This window comes from Argopecten irradians, chromosome 16, assembly GCF_041381155.1.
Source record: "Argopecten irradians isolate NY chromosome 16, Ai_NY, whole genome shotgun sequence".
In the NCBI taxonomy this organism is placed as follows: Eukaryota; Metazoa; Mollusca; class Bivalvia; order Pectinida; family Pectinidae; genus Argopecten; species Argopecten irradians.
In genome coordinates this window covers 5,485,851-5,505,823 of record NC_091149.1, presented here as the reverse complement: position 1 = coordinate 5,505,823, position 19,973 = coordinate 5,485,851, and the positions used below count along the sequence as shown (strand labels likewise).

The 19,973-nt window shown below is 35.5% G+C and overlaps 1 protein-coding gene across 1 annotated transcript; it reads left to right on the top strand.

Annotated features, from left to right (window-relative positions):
- The first annotated feature begins 23 nt into the window (after positions 1 to 23).
- Positions 24 to 19,783, top strand: LOC138310738 (pre-mRNA-splicing factor CWC22 homolog). The gene is made up of 20 exons (XM_069252077.1): positions 24 to 100; positions 1,496 to 2,282; positions 2,751 to 2,770; positions 3,141 to 3,509; positions 4,721 to 4,867; positions 5,248 to 5,376; positions 6,293 to 6,386; positions 6,995 to 7,123; positions 7,815 to 7,950; positions 8,195 to 8,298; positions 9,166 to 9,268; positions 9,784 to 9,846; positions 10,195 to 10,281; positions 10,610 to 10,755; positions 11,117 to 11,194; positions 11,560 to 11,712; positions 12,237 to 12,364; positions 12,857 to 12,958; positions 13,253 to 13,413; positions 15,022 to 19,783. Exons 1-20 carry the CDS (start codon positions 93 to 95, stop codon positions 17,751 to 17,753), a joined length of 5,676 nt encoding a protein of 1,891 aa, XP_069108178.1. The 5' UTR covers positions 24 to 92; the 3' UTR covers positions 17,754 to 19,783.
- The last annotated feature ends 190 nt before the right edge of the window (positions 19,784 to 19,973 follow it).

Sequence of the window (19,973 nt, the reverse complement as noted above, 5' to 3'; positions counted from 1 at the left end):
GTACAGCTCTCGCGAGATTCGTCTGTCTGTTCGTCATCACACACAACGTTGGATCGGTGTTTTCAGAAAATCCAGAAACTATTTGGCGCAACATGCCGAGGTATATTGAAAAGAAACGGTTTCTCAACAATTAACGTGAATGTGTCTCTCATACGCAATATTGTATTTGTGGTGAAAAAATGATGTGACGCGATTAGGAAATCGTGTTCATTCGTAAGCAAAAAACATATTTTGACTTCTTTCTTAGATTTTATTTTGCAAGAGTGCCCATCTGCACACCATATGCTACAGAGACACTCAACTCTGTTTAAAATGCTGTAACATGTCATTTTCAAATCAGTTTTGCTAATAAAATGTTATAGCATTTTGATATCGATTTCTCGAGTGGGTTAAATAATTGAAAATTGTCAATAAATTGAAGAATATTGGTGGGCATTGAATGTAACTGAGTTTTTGGATTGCAACCAGGACATATTTTCATTTTTTTTGTGAAATATACTTGATTTTAATTGACGAAATGCAGTGAAAAGGGATAGAAGGATAGCTATGTGGTGAAGGTTGAATTTAATTTATTAAATGGCAAAGCGTGGTTAAGATTTCCCGGCATATCACCTCAAGCACTCCACCTCTTGGATACAGGTTTGAATCCCATGTGGGGCAGTTGCTAGGTAATGACGTTGGTTTGTGGTTTCTCTCAGGGTACTCAGGCTTTCTTCCATCAAAGAAACCTGGCAAGTCTTTACTACCCTTGGCTGTTAATAGGATGTTAAACTAATAATTAAAAAAAAACTGGCAAAGCACTTATGCGTTGGATAGTCTTTTTGTTAAAAGTCTTTCCCACTTGGTCGCAATTTCTTAAAAGAAAACAAGTAAAAAAGGAGCTTAGGTTAGAAAAAAAATATAATGAAGAAGATTTGACGAATGGGTGTTTTTTGTTTTGAGAAATTAGCCTAGGGCCAGGTCCTCATTGCTGATGTTGGTGGGTCTACAAATGTTTTGGTATAAACAAATTACCAATGTTAACAAGGATTATAAATTGATATAATATGGTCTCCCTCCCTTAGCTAGCAACATCCTATTTTTGTTCTCTATGTAGATCTAGAGCCATAGGTTATTATATCTAATGCTTTAGTCAATTGAGACACAGGAGTCAATTCTTGGAATGCTTGATTTCAGCAATCAGGACAACCCTGACTTGTACAAGTCGACGACTGAAATTCCTCCCTTTTCAGCAAAGTCTTTAATCTGAAAAACACAAACTTAAGAGGTGACACAAAGACTCCATACACTTGTGGATAGTTGAGCAAAAAGATGTTTGATGCATACAGTTAAATGTACACCCCTAATTTTGGAAGTTATTTTGGTATATAGCTTATAATTTTACTCTCTGTAGATTTTGTTATAGATAAACATTGAGTTGTTTGAAAATATATAAATCTTGATGAGTTGTAATCAAGATGTAAAAATTAAAAATTGTTTTGTTTCTCATTTTCAGTAAAAGAGGAAGAAAGAGTATTACACCAACTAGTGACAAGGGAGACAACCAATCCAGTGAAAGTGAAGAGAGTGATAGCTCATCTAGTAGTGGGTCGTCTTCAAGCAGTAAGAGTAGTCATAGTGACAGTGATTCAGACAGTCGCTCAAAGTCACCTAGAAAAATCAAATCAAAGTCAAGGTCACCTCGTGTGAAGGAGAAAGTCACAAAGCAATCTAAAAGTAGGTCAAGGTCACAATCTCCTGTAGTTACATCAGGGGATAAGAAAATTTCAAGGTCAAAATCTAGGTCACCAAACCCAAAAACTGTAGAAAAAAGGGCTTCAAGGTCAAGGTCGGGGTCTTCACAGAAAAGGAGAGAGTCTAGATCTAATTCAAGGTCATCATCTGTGAAAGAAAAAGTATCTCCTGATAAAAGAGAACCATCCAGATCTAGATCTAAATCAAAGTCTAGATCACCTGAAGGGAAAGATGGAGAGATCCAGCAAGAAAGTAGACGTAGCAGATCTAAATCAAGATCACCTGATATAGAGGATAAAGTAGAACTGTCCCTTGACAGGGAGACATCCATATCTCCACTACGCGAAAAAGATGGTGATGATGAAGCAAGGTCAATGTCACATTCCAGGGACAAATCTAGATCCCCAGATACAACTAAGAAATCTCCAGGCCTACATTCCACCACTCCCCCTCATCATGACATGAGTAAATTCCACAGTGAACCAGAGAGTGGGGAGATCACGGACAGTGATGATGAAGCACCTGTTGTCCTGAAGTCTGCTGTCGGGGTAAGCTATTCTTGTCACTAGTTTTATATCCCTGGAGGAGTGGGGTAAATAGTCTTACCCATATCATGTTAGGCCCAGCTGCAGAGATTTCATTATCTTTCACGAGAGCAAAGTAATTTCGTACAATTGCAATTCAGGGAGTACTTTTCTATACTATCGATCTGTATGCTATCTAACGTAAATTAACCCAAATCAGGCGGTACCACACTCTGGTTTAACCGGCACATAGTAACGGGTACTGCGTGATATTGAAACCCCTGAAGGCCTATCTCACTGCAAAACATCACGTTGTTAACCCAGTGTTAAGATTATAAAAAAATAAGGCTTTTATTGTCAGACATCCTTCAGGTGAAGTATTTAATATATATATATATACAATTTTTAGTGAAGCAGGAATCGAATGCAAAATGCTTTTAAGGGAATAAGTTTTTTGAAAACTTACCAACCATTCTCTATTTGTTTTTACAGGTATCAAGACGAAGAGGAAGGTAAGTGAAATTTGGATATACATTCACAGTGATATTCAGCTTCATGGGTATAAGTTTAGATTAATAAAGAATATTAGTAAAAATAATTGACTATTTCACACTGGGGTTTAAGGAAAGAATATTGTTGATAGGAATCAACATATTTCAAGATATTGACCTTTTTGGGTTAAGATTTTATTTAAGCATAGAATTTATTTAACTGGTACATGTGTCATTATTTTCTAGATCCAGGTTGTTTTCCTTTAAAAGTATTTTCCTGCTAGAGAATGGTATTTTATTAAAAAAGTAATGTAAGTGTATTCATAGCATTTAAAATAATCTTGGATGAAGAATTATCCTTTAACTTTGTTGATGTACATTTTGTTATTAGAGGAGACAGCGATTATGATAGTGATAGTAGTCGAGGAGACAGAAAGAGGAGACGAGGAGGACGCCACAGCAGTAGTGAGGATGATCGTAGGTACCGTCGTGATGACCGACGCTATGATGATAGACGACGTGACGACAGACGCCGCGACGACTACAGGGATCGCTACAGGGATGACAGACGGCGAGATGATAGAGGAAGGTACGATGATAGACGCGGACGTCATTACGACAGTCGTTATCGGGACGATGATCGTAATGACGGTCGCAGAAGGGATGATCGAAGGAGGGATGATGAACGGAAGAGAGATGATGAAAGACGTAGAGAGGAAAGGAGGGATAAAGATAAGGCATCCACTGACAAGAAAGGAAGGTACAACTTTCCAGAAATAGGAAATTCATTTACCTAAGTAATGTCTGAATGATGTTAATAAATAAATCCTTAGCTTATCTGATTAAATGTATCACAGTAAACTAATAACATTTTTAGCCCACCATCATCAGATGGTGGGCTATTCAAATCACCCTGCGTCCGTGGTCCGTGGTCCGTGGTCCGTCCATAAACAATGCTTGTTATCAGTATTTCTAAAAAACTACTGAAGGGATTTTGTTCAAACTTCACATGGAGGGTCCCCTTGGTCCATAGTTGTGCCATACAGATTTTGAGGCTGATCGGAAAAATAAGATGGCCGCCAGGCAGCCATCTTTGATTTTGGCAGTTGGAGTTTGTTATCGATATTTCTTGAGAACTACTGAAGGGATTTTGTTCAAACTTCACATGGAGGTTACCCTTGGTCCCTAGTTGTGCCATACAGATTTTGAGGCTGATAGGAAAAACAAGATGGCTGCCAGACGGCCATCTTGGATTTCGTTATTCAAAGTTTGTTATCGCTATTTCTCAGAAAGTACTGAAGGGATCTCTCTCAAAATTCATATGTAGGTTCCCCTAGGGCCCTAGTTGTGCATATTGTGATTTGGGACTGATCGGTCAACAAGATTGCTGCCAGGCAGCCATCTTGGATTTTGATATTCAAAGTTTGTTATCGCTATTTCTCAGAAAGTACTGAATGGATCTTTCTCAAATTTCACATGTAGATCCCCAAGGGCCCTAGTTGTGCATATTGTGATTTGGGACCGATTGATCAACAAGATGGCCGACAAGGAGTCATCTTGGATTTTGATAGTTGAAGTTTGTTACCGCTATATCTCAAAAGGTACTGAAGCGATCTGTCTCAAATTTTATGTGTAGTATGTTTGAAAAAGTTTAAAAAGTAGAGAAAAGATCCATCTTTCCTTTGTCAGATATATATCATTCTTTGTTGGGCGCCAAGATCCCTCTGGGATCTCTTGTTACTTGTAAAATTAATAAGATGTTATTTCAGTATTAAGCATAGGGTTTCGTTTCGGTGTAAAAAGAGGCGACCAATGTAGTCTTAGATGTGGTCTCTGTCACTCAGCTGATAGAGCATGCTGTTTTGGCAGAACTGTTGAGGCATTCAACAGGATTATATAATTTCCATTCTTTACCTGTTGCAGGCTTTATTTAGAAAAGTAAACAGAGTATACAATCTGTTTTATTTTCAGTGATGAAGGAAAGCCCGAGGAGAAGAATGATGCTGAGAAGACCGCTGCGCCTGCTAAAGCCTCGACTTTAACCACCAAGACAGGTGGTGCCTACATACCTCCTGCTCGTCTTCGTATGATGCAGGCAGCCATCACAGATAAATCCAGGTAAGGTTTTCTATGTATAAATATGTAAAACTTTATAAAAAGTGGGAGATGGTTTTTATACAAGATAATGTTAAGGAAATGGTCTTTTGACAAGATACATTTTTGGGAGAATATTTTTTCTTACAGTTTCTGTAGTGTTAAAAAAAAGAATTTTTTGTTATCAAATGATTATTGAATTTGACACCAATTTGTTGTGTTAACTTGACTTCATTCAAGTTGATAAAGTTCATTTCAGATTGTGATATTTTTATTTATTCCTTAATTAAGAAACTAGATGTTTAATAGATGTTAATTTCATGTCCCATATTAATTATAAATATTGCCCTAATTCAGCATCATTAAGTTGCCATCATGTCATAATTATACATATTCTCCTACAGCGCTGAGTATCAGAGGATAGCGTGGGAGGCGCTGAAGAAAAGTATAAACGGTCTAGTCAACAAAGTCAACGTTTCTAACTTGGTGGACATCGTCAAGGAGTTGTTCCAGGAAAACATCGTCAGAGGAAGGTAATTATATATCTGTCTATAAAGACAGGAAAACATAGTCAGAGGAAGGTAATTATGTAACTGTCTATAAAGACAGGAAAACATCGTCAGAGGAAGGTAATTATATATCTGTCTATAAAGACAGGAAAACATCGTCAGAGGAAGGTAATTATATATCTGTCTATAAAGATAGGAAAACATCGTCAGAGGAAGGTAATTATGTATCTGTCTATAAAGACAGGAAAACATCGTCAGAGGAAGGTAATTATATATCTGTCTATAAAGATAGGAAAACATCGTCAGAGGAAGGTAATTATGTATCTGTCTATAAAGATAGGAAAACATCGTCAGAGGAAGGTAATTATGTATCTGTCTATAAAGACAGGAAAACATCGTCAGAGGAAGGTAATTATGTATCTGTCTATAAAGATAGGAAAACATCGTCAGAGGAAGGTAATTATGTATCTGTCTATAAAGACAGGAAAACATCGTCAGAGGAAGGTAATTATATATCTGTCTATAAAGACAGGAAAACATAGTCAGAGGAAGGTAATTATGTAACTGTCTATAAAGACTGCCTAAAGGACAAAGAAAACTGGCCTACACAAACATGTTGTCTTATATATACAGAGGTCAAATGGTGTTGATTAGCCAATTAGGACACCAAGAAGGTGAACATATTAAGTAGCTGGTCATTGTTCGTAGATGGACACTAAAACTAAATATGTAATGTTAATATTTTAGTTGTTTTTCCATGATAAGAAAACATACTCTTGTTTACATTAATTCTTTCACAGAGCAAGTGGCCTGTAGTTCCAAATACTTTAACATGCCTTTCCGTCAAACCTTACTCTGTAAATTTTCTTTTGAAGAGTCAATTTATCGTCAGTTGTCTAGTAGAGTATCCTTGTTCACCATGAAATATGTTGTTTTACAGGGGTCTGTTGTGTCGGTCAGTGATACAAGCCCAGGCGTCCTCACTTACATTTACACACGTGTACGCAGGTTTGGTGTCCGTCATCAACACAAAGGTCAGTTTACATTGATATCTGCTGTGGTTCATATAAAATTACATGGATTTCTTATGAAAAAATATTGCCATTGTAGAAGCATGATGTGGGCATTATAGAAAAAGTATCTCTGCTGGAGTGACCTGTTTTGGCTAGTTAGTGTGAGGCTTGCTGAGTGCTGACTAGCAAAAATATTTCAGAATGTTAAAATGATGATATTTGAATTGTTTTTATGACTCCATCACCACATGAAGGATCTATTTAATTCATTAGCTATCCTAAATTTCTTACACTGCTGTGAATCTTTTCTATAACATGCATAGAATAACCCTGTGAGTTATATATCTATAAATGGCAAGCTGATCTTAAATAACCATGAAGTATTGTATTTGATCTTATACACACCCAGGGCGGTTAAAACAATTGCAAAAGCAAAAGGCGCTTCATAAGATGACATTTTTGCAAAGCAAAGTGCAAACCTATGCAGTTTTGATACTTTAGTCTTTATTTATGCCCGAGCAATTGAAATTTAGGCCCCAAAAGGGGAGGGGCGCTAACAGGGACAATGGCGCTTATACGGTTGAATAGGGTACTTTAACTTTAAATTCACTGTCATTAAACTGCTTCAGTTTCCACAAATTGGTGAGCTTCTGCTACGTCGACTGGTGATTCAGTTCCGTCGAGGATTTAAGCGTAATGACAAATCTCTCTGTCTGTCCACCACCCGTTTTCTAGCCCATCTAGTCAACCAACAAGTGGTAAGTACAACATCGGTAGTGTTTATCTCGGGCAGCAAGTTAATGGCCTGTGTGACAAGCAGTGGCGCAAAATTATGTTGTCGAGCTGGAAATTGAATGTCTGATTTGATAGGAAAAATTGTATAGGGTTTTACAGAAAATTGATTTGATACAGAAAAAATTACATATGGTTTTACAGAAAATTTAATTGATAATTGAAATTTAAGTGCATATGGTTTTACAGAAATAAGTTTTGATACAGGAAAGATTGCATAGAGTTTTACAGAAAATTGATTTTATACAGAAAAAATACATATGGTTTTACAGAAAATTGATTTGATACAGAAAAAGTTGCATAGGGTTTCACAAAATAATGGAAATCATGAAAGGCTATCTTTAAAATGATAAATTTACTTTATTGGAAACTTATTGGAAACTTTGTGATTAATAAACTGTTTTAGATTGAAAATTAGAATTAAACGTATGTTAAATTAGATGTAGGAATACATACTTGACATAGGAATTTCTTTAAATTAAACCTTTCAAAGACTATCATCAGAATGAAAAGAAAGTATGATTTTATATCAAGTTGAAGGTGACTTTTTGTTCTGCTAAGTTGTGAATAGTTTCCATGATCACACCAGAGTTTAAATATAGAATTTTAAAGTGATTTAGATATTTGTGGTTTATATGTTCAAATTGACTTTGCCAGGCACATGAGGTGATAGCTCTGGAGATACTGACACTTCTCCTTGAGAACCCAACTGATGACTCTGTCGAGGTGGCCATTGGTTTTCTTAAGGAATGCGGACAGAAACTGACCGAAGTGTCGCCCAGAGGAATAAACGGTAAGTTCTATTTAAGATTACGGGTAATCTGATTTTTCTACTGTTTGAAAACGATCATATACATATTTTGCATATATTATGTGGGCCTTAGCCAATCCACACAAATGATCCAGTTGACCCTTGACTTTTAGCAGTTTCAGAAGTCAAATAGCCATTTCTCAATATTGATTAAACAATCAGTTTGATAAATGACTTGGAGAATTTTGATTTTTAGCTACTGTATATTTGTTTTGTTTGTTTGTAGCTATATTTGAGCGGCTGAGGAACATCCTACACGAGGCTATGATTGACAAACGGGTACAGTACATGGTTGAGGTCATGTTTGCTGTCAGGAAAGATGGCTTCAAGGTAAGGCAGATCACTCAAACCCTGAAAACATGTCTTGATCTAGATGTGATGTGTGTAGAAATTAGACATTAAAACACCACTTAATTGCTACAAAAATGCAGATAATCTTATTGATCTATTTGGCTCAATAAATTGTTCAGCCATAATTGAAATGTTTGCAAAGTTTGATCCATTAATTATTATGACATGTAACTTGTTTGTATCGACTCATTTTGTACTGTAAATCACTTTATTTTCACAAGATACGCATTTTTGTGTAATTCTGCGTGAATTCTTAAAGTGAATAGTCGGGCAAAGGAAGGCTAATGTCCGGTAAAAAATGGTGTTAATATATCCAGTATAATTTTCTTTCTTATGAAATAGAAAAATAAAATTTCCTGTCAAAACCGCTCCGCATACGAAGAAGTTCATTTATATTTTAGGAATCCTAACATGTCTTCCGTGCTGGCTTTGTCCACATTGACATTTCAATGCAGCCTCACTTTCATTTATTTATTTTTAAAATGTGCTAAAATAACAAGAGTCTTTTCCATAATTCAATTGTCAAAATTGTAAAACGTAAGCGGAACTGGACCTCCGTTTTGATATGTAAGACTTTTTGAACGCATTTAGACTGGTTTTCTTTGCCCCTACTATTCACTTTAACAATAATAAAAAAAATTCTAATTGAAATGTTTTGCAAATGATTCTGTATAAAATGTAATTATGAAATGTAAATATTCTTTACTGTCTATGATTGTGAATTAATATTTTGCCATTAAGTTTAAATTAATGTACATCGTACACATGTATAAAGTTTGATCAGTGTGTGTAGGATCACCAGTCTGTACATAGTACACATGTATAAAGTTTGATCTGTGTTTGTAGGATCACCAGTCTGTCCTAAGTGAGCTAGACCTGGTGACAGAAGAGGACCAGTTTACACATCTCCTAACGCTGGAGGACGAGGGGACCGCCGAGGATATACTGAGTACGTTACAGAATAACTAATGTTTCGATTGGTATACATAATTCAATATAAAATTTGTATTAATGGGAAAAACACACTTAAGAATATAGATCGGATATAGCCTGTTTAAGTGTATATGGTATTAATATTTTGAGATAAGACTAATGAGTAAAAAAGACATTTCAAAGGATTTTGCTATGGCCGCAGAAAAGAGAAGAGACATGACGTGGTGTAAATGGCCCTGTCGAGGAGCCCAATTAAGAAGTCTGAATATTTTGTGAATTATTAGTATATATAGCTTTACTCCCAGATTGTGGAATTTTAAAGCTGCTAAAATTTCTAGAATTTCTTATGCAGTGTTTGTCATAATTTGGACATGCATTGGTATATGACATACATTGGGTGTTCAAGCATATCCAATGGTGCACATCATTGAATGAAGGAGAGGATACTTTGGTAATTTGAAGTTTAGCCAATAATTTTTTTGCAAACAACTAATAATGAATTGTACAATTAAATTATAAATTCTTTTACAGATGTGTTTAAGGCAGATCCCGAGTATCAAGAAAATGAAGAGAAATATAAAGCTCTGAAGCGAGGTAAGTCATGAATGTTAGCATGAAGGAAAATATAAAGCTCTGAAGGAGCAAGGTAAGTACCGAATGTTATCATGAGGGAAAATATAAAGTTTTGAAGCGAGGTAAATCCTGAATGTTATCTGAATAAAGTGTATACTAGAACTAGAAAAGCCAAATATGAAAGTCTTTGCTTGATTAACATGGATTCTGAATTTGAAACTTTCTGAAATAATACAATTTGTATCAATAGATATTGTTTCTCTTCTGAAGGATAGTTTGCATGAAAAATATGCCTCTACATGTGCACAAGTAGTATTTCAGACTTTGTAACAAGTATCCTTATAAATAAGTTTTGTGTTTGTAATTTAGATATTCTGGATGAGGATAGTTCTGATGAGGACGGATCTGCCAGTGGATCTGGTAGTGACAGCGACAGTGAGGACGACGATGAAGCTGGTATGTATATGTATCTTCTGTATTCAAATATTACAGAGTTATCTGCCCTTACGGTTAGATATTGATTGGGATGTCATGTGTTTTCAAGCATAACTCTTTATCTTTCTAAGGAAACGGCATGGATTTCTTCCACAAACTAATGACGTCACAATCAATATTTACCCGCAAGGGCAGACAACTCTGTAATATATGATCTTAAATAACTGTTTGTTTCTTGATATTTTATGAAAGAAGCCTTGTTTAGCAAAAAAATGAAACTTCCATTAATTTGCAGAATGAATCCTTAATTTATACTTTTATTTAAGTAAATGTTTGTTGCTATTTGTAGAAGCAGAGGATCAGGTGATCGTTGACAAGACTGAGACTAACTTGGTAGCTCTCCGCCGTACCATCTACCTCACCATCCAATCCAGTCTGGATTTTGAAGAATGTGCTCATAAACTACTCAAGATGGAGCTCAAACCTGGACAGGAGGTAACGCACATGCGCACTCACATACCACACAGGCAGACATACGTCAGAAGGCATTAACATAACTAGTTGTTCCCACAGCATATTCGTAGACACATGATCAACCGACTACTACTCATGAACTACTGGAGGGATTTCAATGAAACTTAGTGGCAATAAATCTTTAATATACGGTTTAGATGAGCCTGTGCAACAATTCTAGTTTGTATGTTGGGCAAAATGTTTTTTTGTTTTTTTAAAAATAAAATGAGTCCCCCTCATTAAAAAAAACCCCTAACACGTGGAGCTACAAAACTAATAATAGAATAGACAAAATGTGGTGTTACTGTTTTACTTGTGTTCATGATGTCCTTTGACATTTCAGGTAGAACTATGCAACATGGTGCTGGACTGCTGTGGACAACAGAGAACTTACGAAAAATTCTTTGGTCTCTTAGCACAGGTGAGAGCTTTATTTTGATCAAGAGTGTGTTAGTATTCTCTAATTGCATGAAATATTCTTCAGTCGCCTAGCACAGACAAGAGTTTTATATCAAGAGTGAATATTCTCAATATTATCTATAATTTGCAAGATCTGAACATGTGGAGGCAGTTTCCTGAGAACGTAGTCACTGACTGGCTTTGATTTTTAAAACAGGTTGATAATACATTATAATTTGTAATGGATTTCAACAATTTGTTCTTTGACACATTTGAAGATGTCAACAGTTCAGCTCAAAGTATATGTTGGAAACTATCCAATATTATGTAAATAGACTGGCCTTTTTGCATGTTGAGCTTCATCAATCTTCTGTTTTCTGTTTCCAGAGGTTCTGTATGATAAACAAGAAGTTTATCAGCCCATTCCAGGACATGTTCAAGGAACAGTACGAAACTACACATCGTCTCGAGACCAATAAACTCCGTAATGTTGCCAAATTTTTCTCGCACCTTCTCCACACCGACGCCATTTCATGGGGAGTAAGTATCATTACAGCAAGTTTCCTAATCAGTCTCTGAGAAAATTCTAGAGATGATATATAAACAAATGAATGTAAGATCTTTAGTGTTCATTTCATACAAGATTTCATGAAACAAGACTTGCAAAGTTTTCATTATTTTCGAGCTATGGAGAGCAAATTTGAAAAAAAGTTCAGTTTCATAATTCAATATGAAATCATTACAAAAATGTCACTTTTTATCGCATTTTACATAACCTCTCCCCCCCCCCCCCCCCAAAAAAAAAAAAAAAAAAAACAACAAACAAAAAAAAAAAAAAAAAACACAAAAAAACCTCCAACATATTTAGAACTAAACACGTTTTGGACTAATTCCTAGACCCTTGTCTGTATCATGAAGTCAGGATCATATCACCACTAATGTGCACAACATTTGACCTTAGATCTGTGAAGATACCAGTGATGTTTGTGATATCTTTGACTTTACAAGTACAGACTGTTCATTTTCTTGTTGACTTTGTAATAGTAGAATTTCATATTCCCTAGGTGCTATCCTGTGTGCGACTGAATGAGGAGGACACCACATCAGCTAGTCGTATCTTCATCAAGACCTTGTTCCAGGAGCTGTCTGAGTATATGGGCCTGCCAAAGTTAAATGCTCGACTGCGAGATCCGTAAGTTCTTTCTGTACCCAGTTTGAGTTTCTTTCTACTTTTGAGGTAAAGGCCACAGTAAAAAAGATGTCCTGACAAATTACCTCTTGGATGGGAATTTGACTTCCATGTAGGGTAGTTGTCAGGTACTGACCGCTGGTCGGTGGCTTTGCTCCGTGTACTCTGGCTTTCCTCCACCAACAATCCTAGTACATCCTTAAATGACCCTGGCTGTTAATGTGATTTTTAAACTAATAAAACCAAAAACTGAGGTTATAACTGTTCATGTCATAGGGATGGAAAGTCTCTTTTCTAGGTCACAACAATATCTAGGTCATGTGAATGTGGTACGAGTTGAAATTGGATATTTTTGATCTGGCTATAAGAGTATAAGTTGCTCATTTCTCAAATTTCTGTAACCATCTGAATCATCTGTGAAATTGTGAACATAAACACTTAATTGTGCCATATTGGTTTGATCTAGGTTTAAACTTTTAGTTTTGAATTTTGTAGGACACTTGCGGAGTTCTTTGAGGGGCTAATGCCGCGGGACAATCCCAGGAATACAAGATTCGCTATTAATTTTTTCACAACCATTGGGCTTGGTGGTTTGACGTAAGTACCAGAAACACAAAATCTGTCCTGCATGTGTACAGACAATATAAACTTGTCAAGTATTTCTGCAAATAGTTTGTGTATAGGCTTTTGTATGTATAATTAAAAGTTTGTCTGCAATGACCTTGATATAAGCCTGATTTGGTATTTCTTAATTTAGCTTGTTTCCCTTCATGCAGAATTAATAAACGAAAACGATATTGATTTTATATAATATCGCCTTTAGTCTTTGGTCTTAAGCCTGATTCAATGTGAAAATGTTAATAATTTAATATTTTGGATCATTCTTTTTAGGGATGACCTTCGAGATCATCTGAAAAATAAATCTAAACAGTTGATGCAGCAAAAGGCAGCAGAGGCGGAAGAGGAATCATCTTCATCATCATCTTCTTCCTCTTCATCTTCATCTTCATCCGATTCCAGTTCATCGTCATCATCGTCATCATCATCATCAGGTAAAGTACAATAGATCTATTTATCAATGATTAACTGATAATGTTGCGTTGCTTTTATATTAAGGAATTCACTCTTTGGGTAAGAACTCTTTCGGTCACGTCCCGTTTTGATGTTTTATGAGTGTTTCTAACTTAAAGATGCTCACCGCGACAGACCATAAATGATGCTCATCATTTGAACAACAATTGGTGTTTAATTGTGCATATATATGTCTAATCAACACAAAAAATATATAAAATAATTAATTTTGCTTTTGGTGCATGCGCAGTCAGAACTTCATTCTATATAGAACATAGTGCCACAGAATTTTTTCAGGATGCAATTAATTATTTTTAATTTTTTATCTTGAAGTAAAATTAGAAGGTCAAACTTTTCAAAGGTGGTAAAGGTGTAAAGTAAGTAACTTTTGTCACTGAAGAAAATACCTAATCATCTAATCCTGTTTTTTATAGTGAAAAAATTTTGTCAGCGAGCGCTGGAGCATCTTTAAATGTGATTGTATAAAAGTTAAAGTGAATAGTCGGTTAAAGAAAACCAGTCTAAATGCATTTAATGTTCTTCCAAGAGTCCATATATATCAAAACGATGGTCAAGTTCTGCTTACATTGTCCAGTTTTGACCATTGAAATTTTGGAAAAGCCCAGTGTAAATTTAGCATAGCTCTAAAAATAAATTTGAGGCTGCATGGAAATGTCACCACAGACTTAGTCATCTGGGAGGACGGTTTAGGATTCCTACAATATAATTAATTCTTTACATGCAAAGCAAAGGAAATTTTATTTTTCTATTTCATAAGATATATTAACCATTGTGGAACGCAAGGACGACACTTACACTATGTTGTCGACGTCGGCTCCGGGAAACAGTTTCCGTGCGATAACTTGAGTATTTATTGTCCGATTTCAACTAGATTTGGTATATATTGCTTTATATTAATGAGATCTCGGACGAGTTCGATAATGGTCAAAATCCATCAATATTTGCAAGAGTTATGGGACTTTAAAAATGTCAGCACATGGTTTCCGCTCAATAACTTTAGTAGTTATTGTCCGATTTCAACCAAACTTGGTGTATTGCTTTATATCAATGAGATCTTAGATGGGTTTGATACTGGCAAAAATCTGTCAATATTTGCAAGAGTTACGGGACTTTAAAACATGGTTTCCACTCGATAACTTTAGTAGTTATAGTCCGATTTCAACCAAATTTGGTGTATTGCTTTATATCAATGAGATCTTAGATGGGTTTGATACTAGTCAAAATCCATCAAAATTTGCAACAGTAACAGGACGTTATAACTTCACCTAATCATTAACAATATTTTCAACTGTAAATAACTATTATTTGTGATGCTGAGCAGGCAACACATACACTTCCGTGGAATTCTTGTTACTGACTAGCCTTCCTTTGCCTGACTATTCACTTCAAACTATTATATTGTTCTTAATTAAAATGAAAAATTTTGTATTACTTAATCCCTTATGTATGGCTTTTTGTCCGAGAACTGTATTGATGGATGTATTGAAAGATCTTTTGGAAAATGTGTAAAAGATTCATTGATCTTATATAAGTTTATAACTAAAGTGATTTTCCTCTTCCTTTTTTAGAGAGTTCATCGGATGACGACAGTCCAGCCAAAAGGAAGAAATCACAAAAACAGAAAGAGATGAAGGGTAGACCAGAGAAAGAAATCAGAAATAAAAAATACGACAATGCAAAACAGCGAAAAGTGAGAAAGACAACTGATTCTGAGGATGAGGAAGAAGAGGAACAAAGAAGGAAAGATAGTAGAAAGGATAAACATACAAAAAATGAGCAGAAACAGGGCAGGAAAAAACAACGGGATAGTTCTGAGGAAACACAACAGAAAAATAACAGAGACAGTCGTAAATATGCAAATAAAGGAAAAAGAAATGAAAATACGGGTAAAAGGAATGATAGTGACTCTGAGGACGATAAAAGTAACAGAAAAGAAAAGAAAGGAAGAGAGAGACAAAAAGATTACGGAAATGACAACAGAGGAAGGAAAAGCGACAAAGGAAGGAGGAGAGGAGAAAGTGATTCAGAGGAAGAGGAAGTGACTGAGAGAAAAAGGGACAAAGATCGCTCAAAAAACAATGATTTCGGACAACAGAATGAGAGACAAAGTAAAAAAGATCGACATGAAAGAATTATTGATGATGAAAGTGACAACAGAAATATTAGGAAAAATGAACGACAGGATAGATTAAATAGAAGTGTTCGAGATGATAGTGACGAGAGACATTTTCAAAATGAAAGACACGAAGTGAATGATAGAAGAAATAGAAACAATCGTGAAGAAAGTGACGAAAGACAATATCGAAATGAACGGCAGGAAGTTAATAATAGGCGAATTAGAAATGAACGCCATGAAAGTGTTGAAAGACAAAATCGAAATGATAGACAGGAAGTTAATGAACGGTCAGGAAGAAACAATCGCCAAGAAACTGTTGAAAGACAATATAGAAATGATAGACCAGAAAGTAGTGATAGGCGAGGTCGAATTGATAAAGGTGAAACAGACCAAAGACGTAATAAAAACGTTCGCGATGAAAGTGACGACAGACGGTATCGAAATGGTCGTCAGGAAGATAATGACAGACAAAGTAGAAATGATCGACAGCAGAAAAGGAGAGCTGACAGTTCCTCCGAGGAAGATGATATGAATACAAGTAGAAGCAGGAATTTTGACCAAAGGCAGCAGAGAAAAACAAAGCGAAGCAGACCTGAAGAAAGTAGTGATGAGGAAGTTATCGATAGAAAGAAAAGCAGAGGAAGAGATAGTCCAAGAAATACACCAAGCGAAAAAAGGCAGCAGAGAAACGAAAGACGAAGGAAAGATTCAAGTAGTGAAACAGAGGAGAGAGTCATCCAAATAAAGAAAAACACGGGGAAAGATAAAAGATATTCTGATATTGATGGCCGACAGTCTAGAAATGATAAACAGCGTAAGAGACAGGAATCAAGCAGTGATTCTGAGGAAGAGGTAACAGATAGGAGGAAAAGTGGAAGCAGTCAGAAGAATAACTTGAATGATTCCAGATATAGAACTGAAAGACAATCTAATAGAACAGAAACTAGAAGTGAATCCGATGAAGAGTTTATAGATCGTAGGAAAAGTAGAGGGCAAGATTCTTCAAAACTGAAAAATGATAGACAGATGCGTGTGGAGAAAAAACAAAGAAAGGAAGAAACAAGTGAGTCGGAGGAAGAGTTTGTGGATAAAAGAAAATCGGAAGGAAATGTCAGGAGTGTTGTTAGCAGTAAGAGAGAACAGCAGAAAAAACGGCCCGCTGCCAAAACTGAATCTAGCAGCAGCAGCAGTAGCAGTAGTAGTAGTAGTGACAGCAGCAGCAGCGATAGTAGTAGTAGCTCGGACTCCGACTCGGCCGAGGAAAGAACGGTACAACAGACAAAAGTAAAGAGCAAACCAGTATCCTCTAATGATACGTATTTTGATCCATGGGAACGAAAAAAGACAGGTAAAGATGAAACTCCCTCAAAGGGAGCTAAATCTGCCAAGTACGACAGAAATAGAAGTGAAAAAACAAAAACTGTGAACAGAAACGCACGGAATGAGAGTTCATCTGAGGAAAGTAGCGAGGAGGAAAGAGTGGTAGAAAGATATAGTAAATCCGATAAATCAAGGGAACGTTCACGTAGAGTGGAAAAGTCTGTTCAAGGTAGTGACAGTGAGGATAGTGTTCGGCGTGAAAAGTATACAGAAAGTTCTCAGAAAAGAGATAAACAGTCGCGAAATGGGGGAGAGGAAAGAAGTTATCAGTCAAGGGAAAAAACGGAGAAAAGACGGCCAGTTGAAAGTTCGGAAGATGAAGTTGAACATTTTGATAGGGGAGATCATTCTCGTAAACGTGACAGAAAGTCAATTATGGACGAAGATGATAGTTTTCATAGACCTTCAGAAAAATGTAGGAAAAAGGAGCAATATAATTCTGATAGTGAAGAGGAGGAAGACCGTGGCAGGAAACGGCAATCATTGAATAAATCTCGGGATAGTTCTCGCGATATATCGCGGGACACTTCTAGGGAAAAATCTAGGAAAAAAGACCGCTATGAAATGCAAAACGATTATGAAGAAAGTCCAAAATTATCAAACAGTAAATCATTAAAAAGTGCTGCTAGCTTAAAAAAGTCGAAAATTCAGGAGCGACTGAGTAAAATAGCTAGTGGAGACGATGTCGAGGACTACGATCGCGGTGAGAGAGGGCGTGATCGATATGTAAGTAGGGACAGATATAGGTCACGCTCTCCTGTACGTCGCGAGGTCGAAAGAGACTATGGTGGTCGGCGGCGGTAAAACTTTTAGACTTTATAAGTGTACATGTCTCATCAGGGTTCTCTGGAAATTGCTACTTTAAGATGTTGTATGGGGAGAGAGAGGGGGCTAAAGTCATAACTATGAATGATATATATATTGTAATTGTTTTCAGTTGTGTTGAGCCGAACTTCCAATATCTTTAAGCCATAGTATAAAACAGAAATTGCTACAGATGTGAACATTCTTAATCAGAAGTTAGTAGAATGGAAATCGGCTGTATTATATCAACACATCCAACAAGACAATTCATTTCTTTATGTTACGTACATTGAACTTGAAGTATCAAAAGTGCCTTTCTATTTAACTTTTGTGATTGATTTTGATATTTTGCTGATATTGATAATTTGTTTATTCAGTTGTGTGCAAAAATGTCACTTAAATATAATTGAAATCAAAAATGAATTGATATGTATTGTATAATCTAATCCGTTCGGGATATTAGTAAATTTGAAATGCTAATTATTTATTTTTAAAATGCGCAAATTCCTGCAGTTTATACATTGTTCTAATACTTATTAAGATCCTGTAAAAACAAAATCTTTATTCTCTATCATTGTCACTTATGTGTAATTATATAACTTTGCAAACATGTAATTTTGGATAGTGTGAAAAAAGCCAAATATTTTGTCTTGCAGTCTCATATGCCGTACAGCAAACCCATTATTTTAAGGGTCTGTATTAATTTACAACTTGTCTAAACAGATGTCGACAATCGTCAAGATCAGCCTACTTTGCCGGCGTAGTCAGATTCTGGATTATATAGGGTTTAATTGAGAAAAAAAATACTACACAATTAATAGGTCCAATTAACACAAAGGTCGTTTTGGACAGTTTGAACTGTAGAATTTATTGTGGTCAGTGTGAATAGATCATGTACAATATTTTTATTTATTTTGTTTATGTTGTAATGCTTTGTTAAACAAAGTGCTGTTTAGATTTTTTGCGTTACAAATTGTACTAGGTTTGCAAAACAGTAATATGCCGTGCATATTGTTTTGTGTAGATACTGTAAAAGGTACTAGTTCTTTGTTGAATTTTTCTAATTCTGGTAATAGAAATACAACTTTCAATTCATTTAGATTCCAAAACTTCACACATTATTTTCTAACCATATATGAGACCAGGAAAAGCAGTTTCATTATAACGTGTCTAGGTATTGGAGTTATAGCCCCTTTTCAATTTGTGTTCAAGGTTTGTCTAGATCAAACGTATAGTTCATCTTTTCTTACCGATTTATATTGCCTCTCAGTATCAAGTTAATCTCGTTCTTATTGAGAATGTTATTCGAAGTTAATTCTGTAAGAAAATTCAGATAAACTGCATATTTGAAATGTCAAATATGATGGTGCCCTGCTCATTAATTGAAATTCTGCATATTTGTGGAATTTTCTCTGAATTTAGTTTTATATGTTGGCATCGATTTTGATGTTCTGTATTGGATATGAATATTGGTGTGCCCTCTAAAACAGATCTCTTTTTGTATTTAATATATATTTCTCGTATTTGAGAATGAAAAAAATAAAAAAATAAAATCTCGGTCGATAGGCAAAGACTGAATGTAGTAATGTTAGTATGAAAGAGAATCGGGAATTTTTGTATCCCGACTCTCACATGTATGTTTATGAGAACTTCAAAAGTTGCGAAAATTCTCTGATTTTTGATGGTCTATGATTGCAATTAGCATTTTTCTGTTTTTCTTGATTATTAAATAGTGCTGAATATGAAATGTCCGGTATATACATTTCAATGTGATGCATGATGTGGTGCCCGATACAGTACGATATTTATATTTTAATTTGTATGTTAAACACAAGTTTGTAAGATAATGGTATGGGTGTTTGTCATATTTTCATGAGAATTAGAAGTGATCATGAATGAGTGTTCAATGCGAGTACTCGAAATCTATATATACCGGTACTTGATTGTGAATTTATCATGTATGAATCGACGTGGAAGTTTTGCTACAAATGGCGAGATTGAACAATAAATTAGACTAAGAAATGAAACAATTTGTGTTTTTTTTTTCTCTTGATTTTATACTAATGTAGATAACAATACATTTCCATGAGATCACACAAGATCCTTTGGGCGAAACACCCTCGACTGTCGAGCACATCCTCCGAAACAAATGTGTTTTCCTTTATTTTGATTCTTTTTGCATCCAAATGTCCAAGCTTTTGAAGTATAAATGGACAATTT

Coding starts and splice junctions, on each gene's coding strand:
- LOC138310738 (XM_069252077.1), top strand. Junction 4,868..5,247: donor GCCATCACAGATAAATCCAG/GTAAGGTTTTCT, acceptor ATTCTCCTACAG/CGCTGAGTATCAGAGGATAG. Junction 10,282..10,609: donor TGAGGACGACGATGAAGCTG/GTATGTATATGT, acceptor TGCTATTTGTAG/AAGCAGAGGATCAGGTGATC.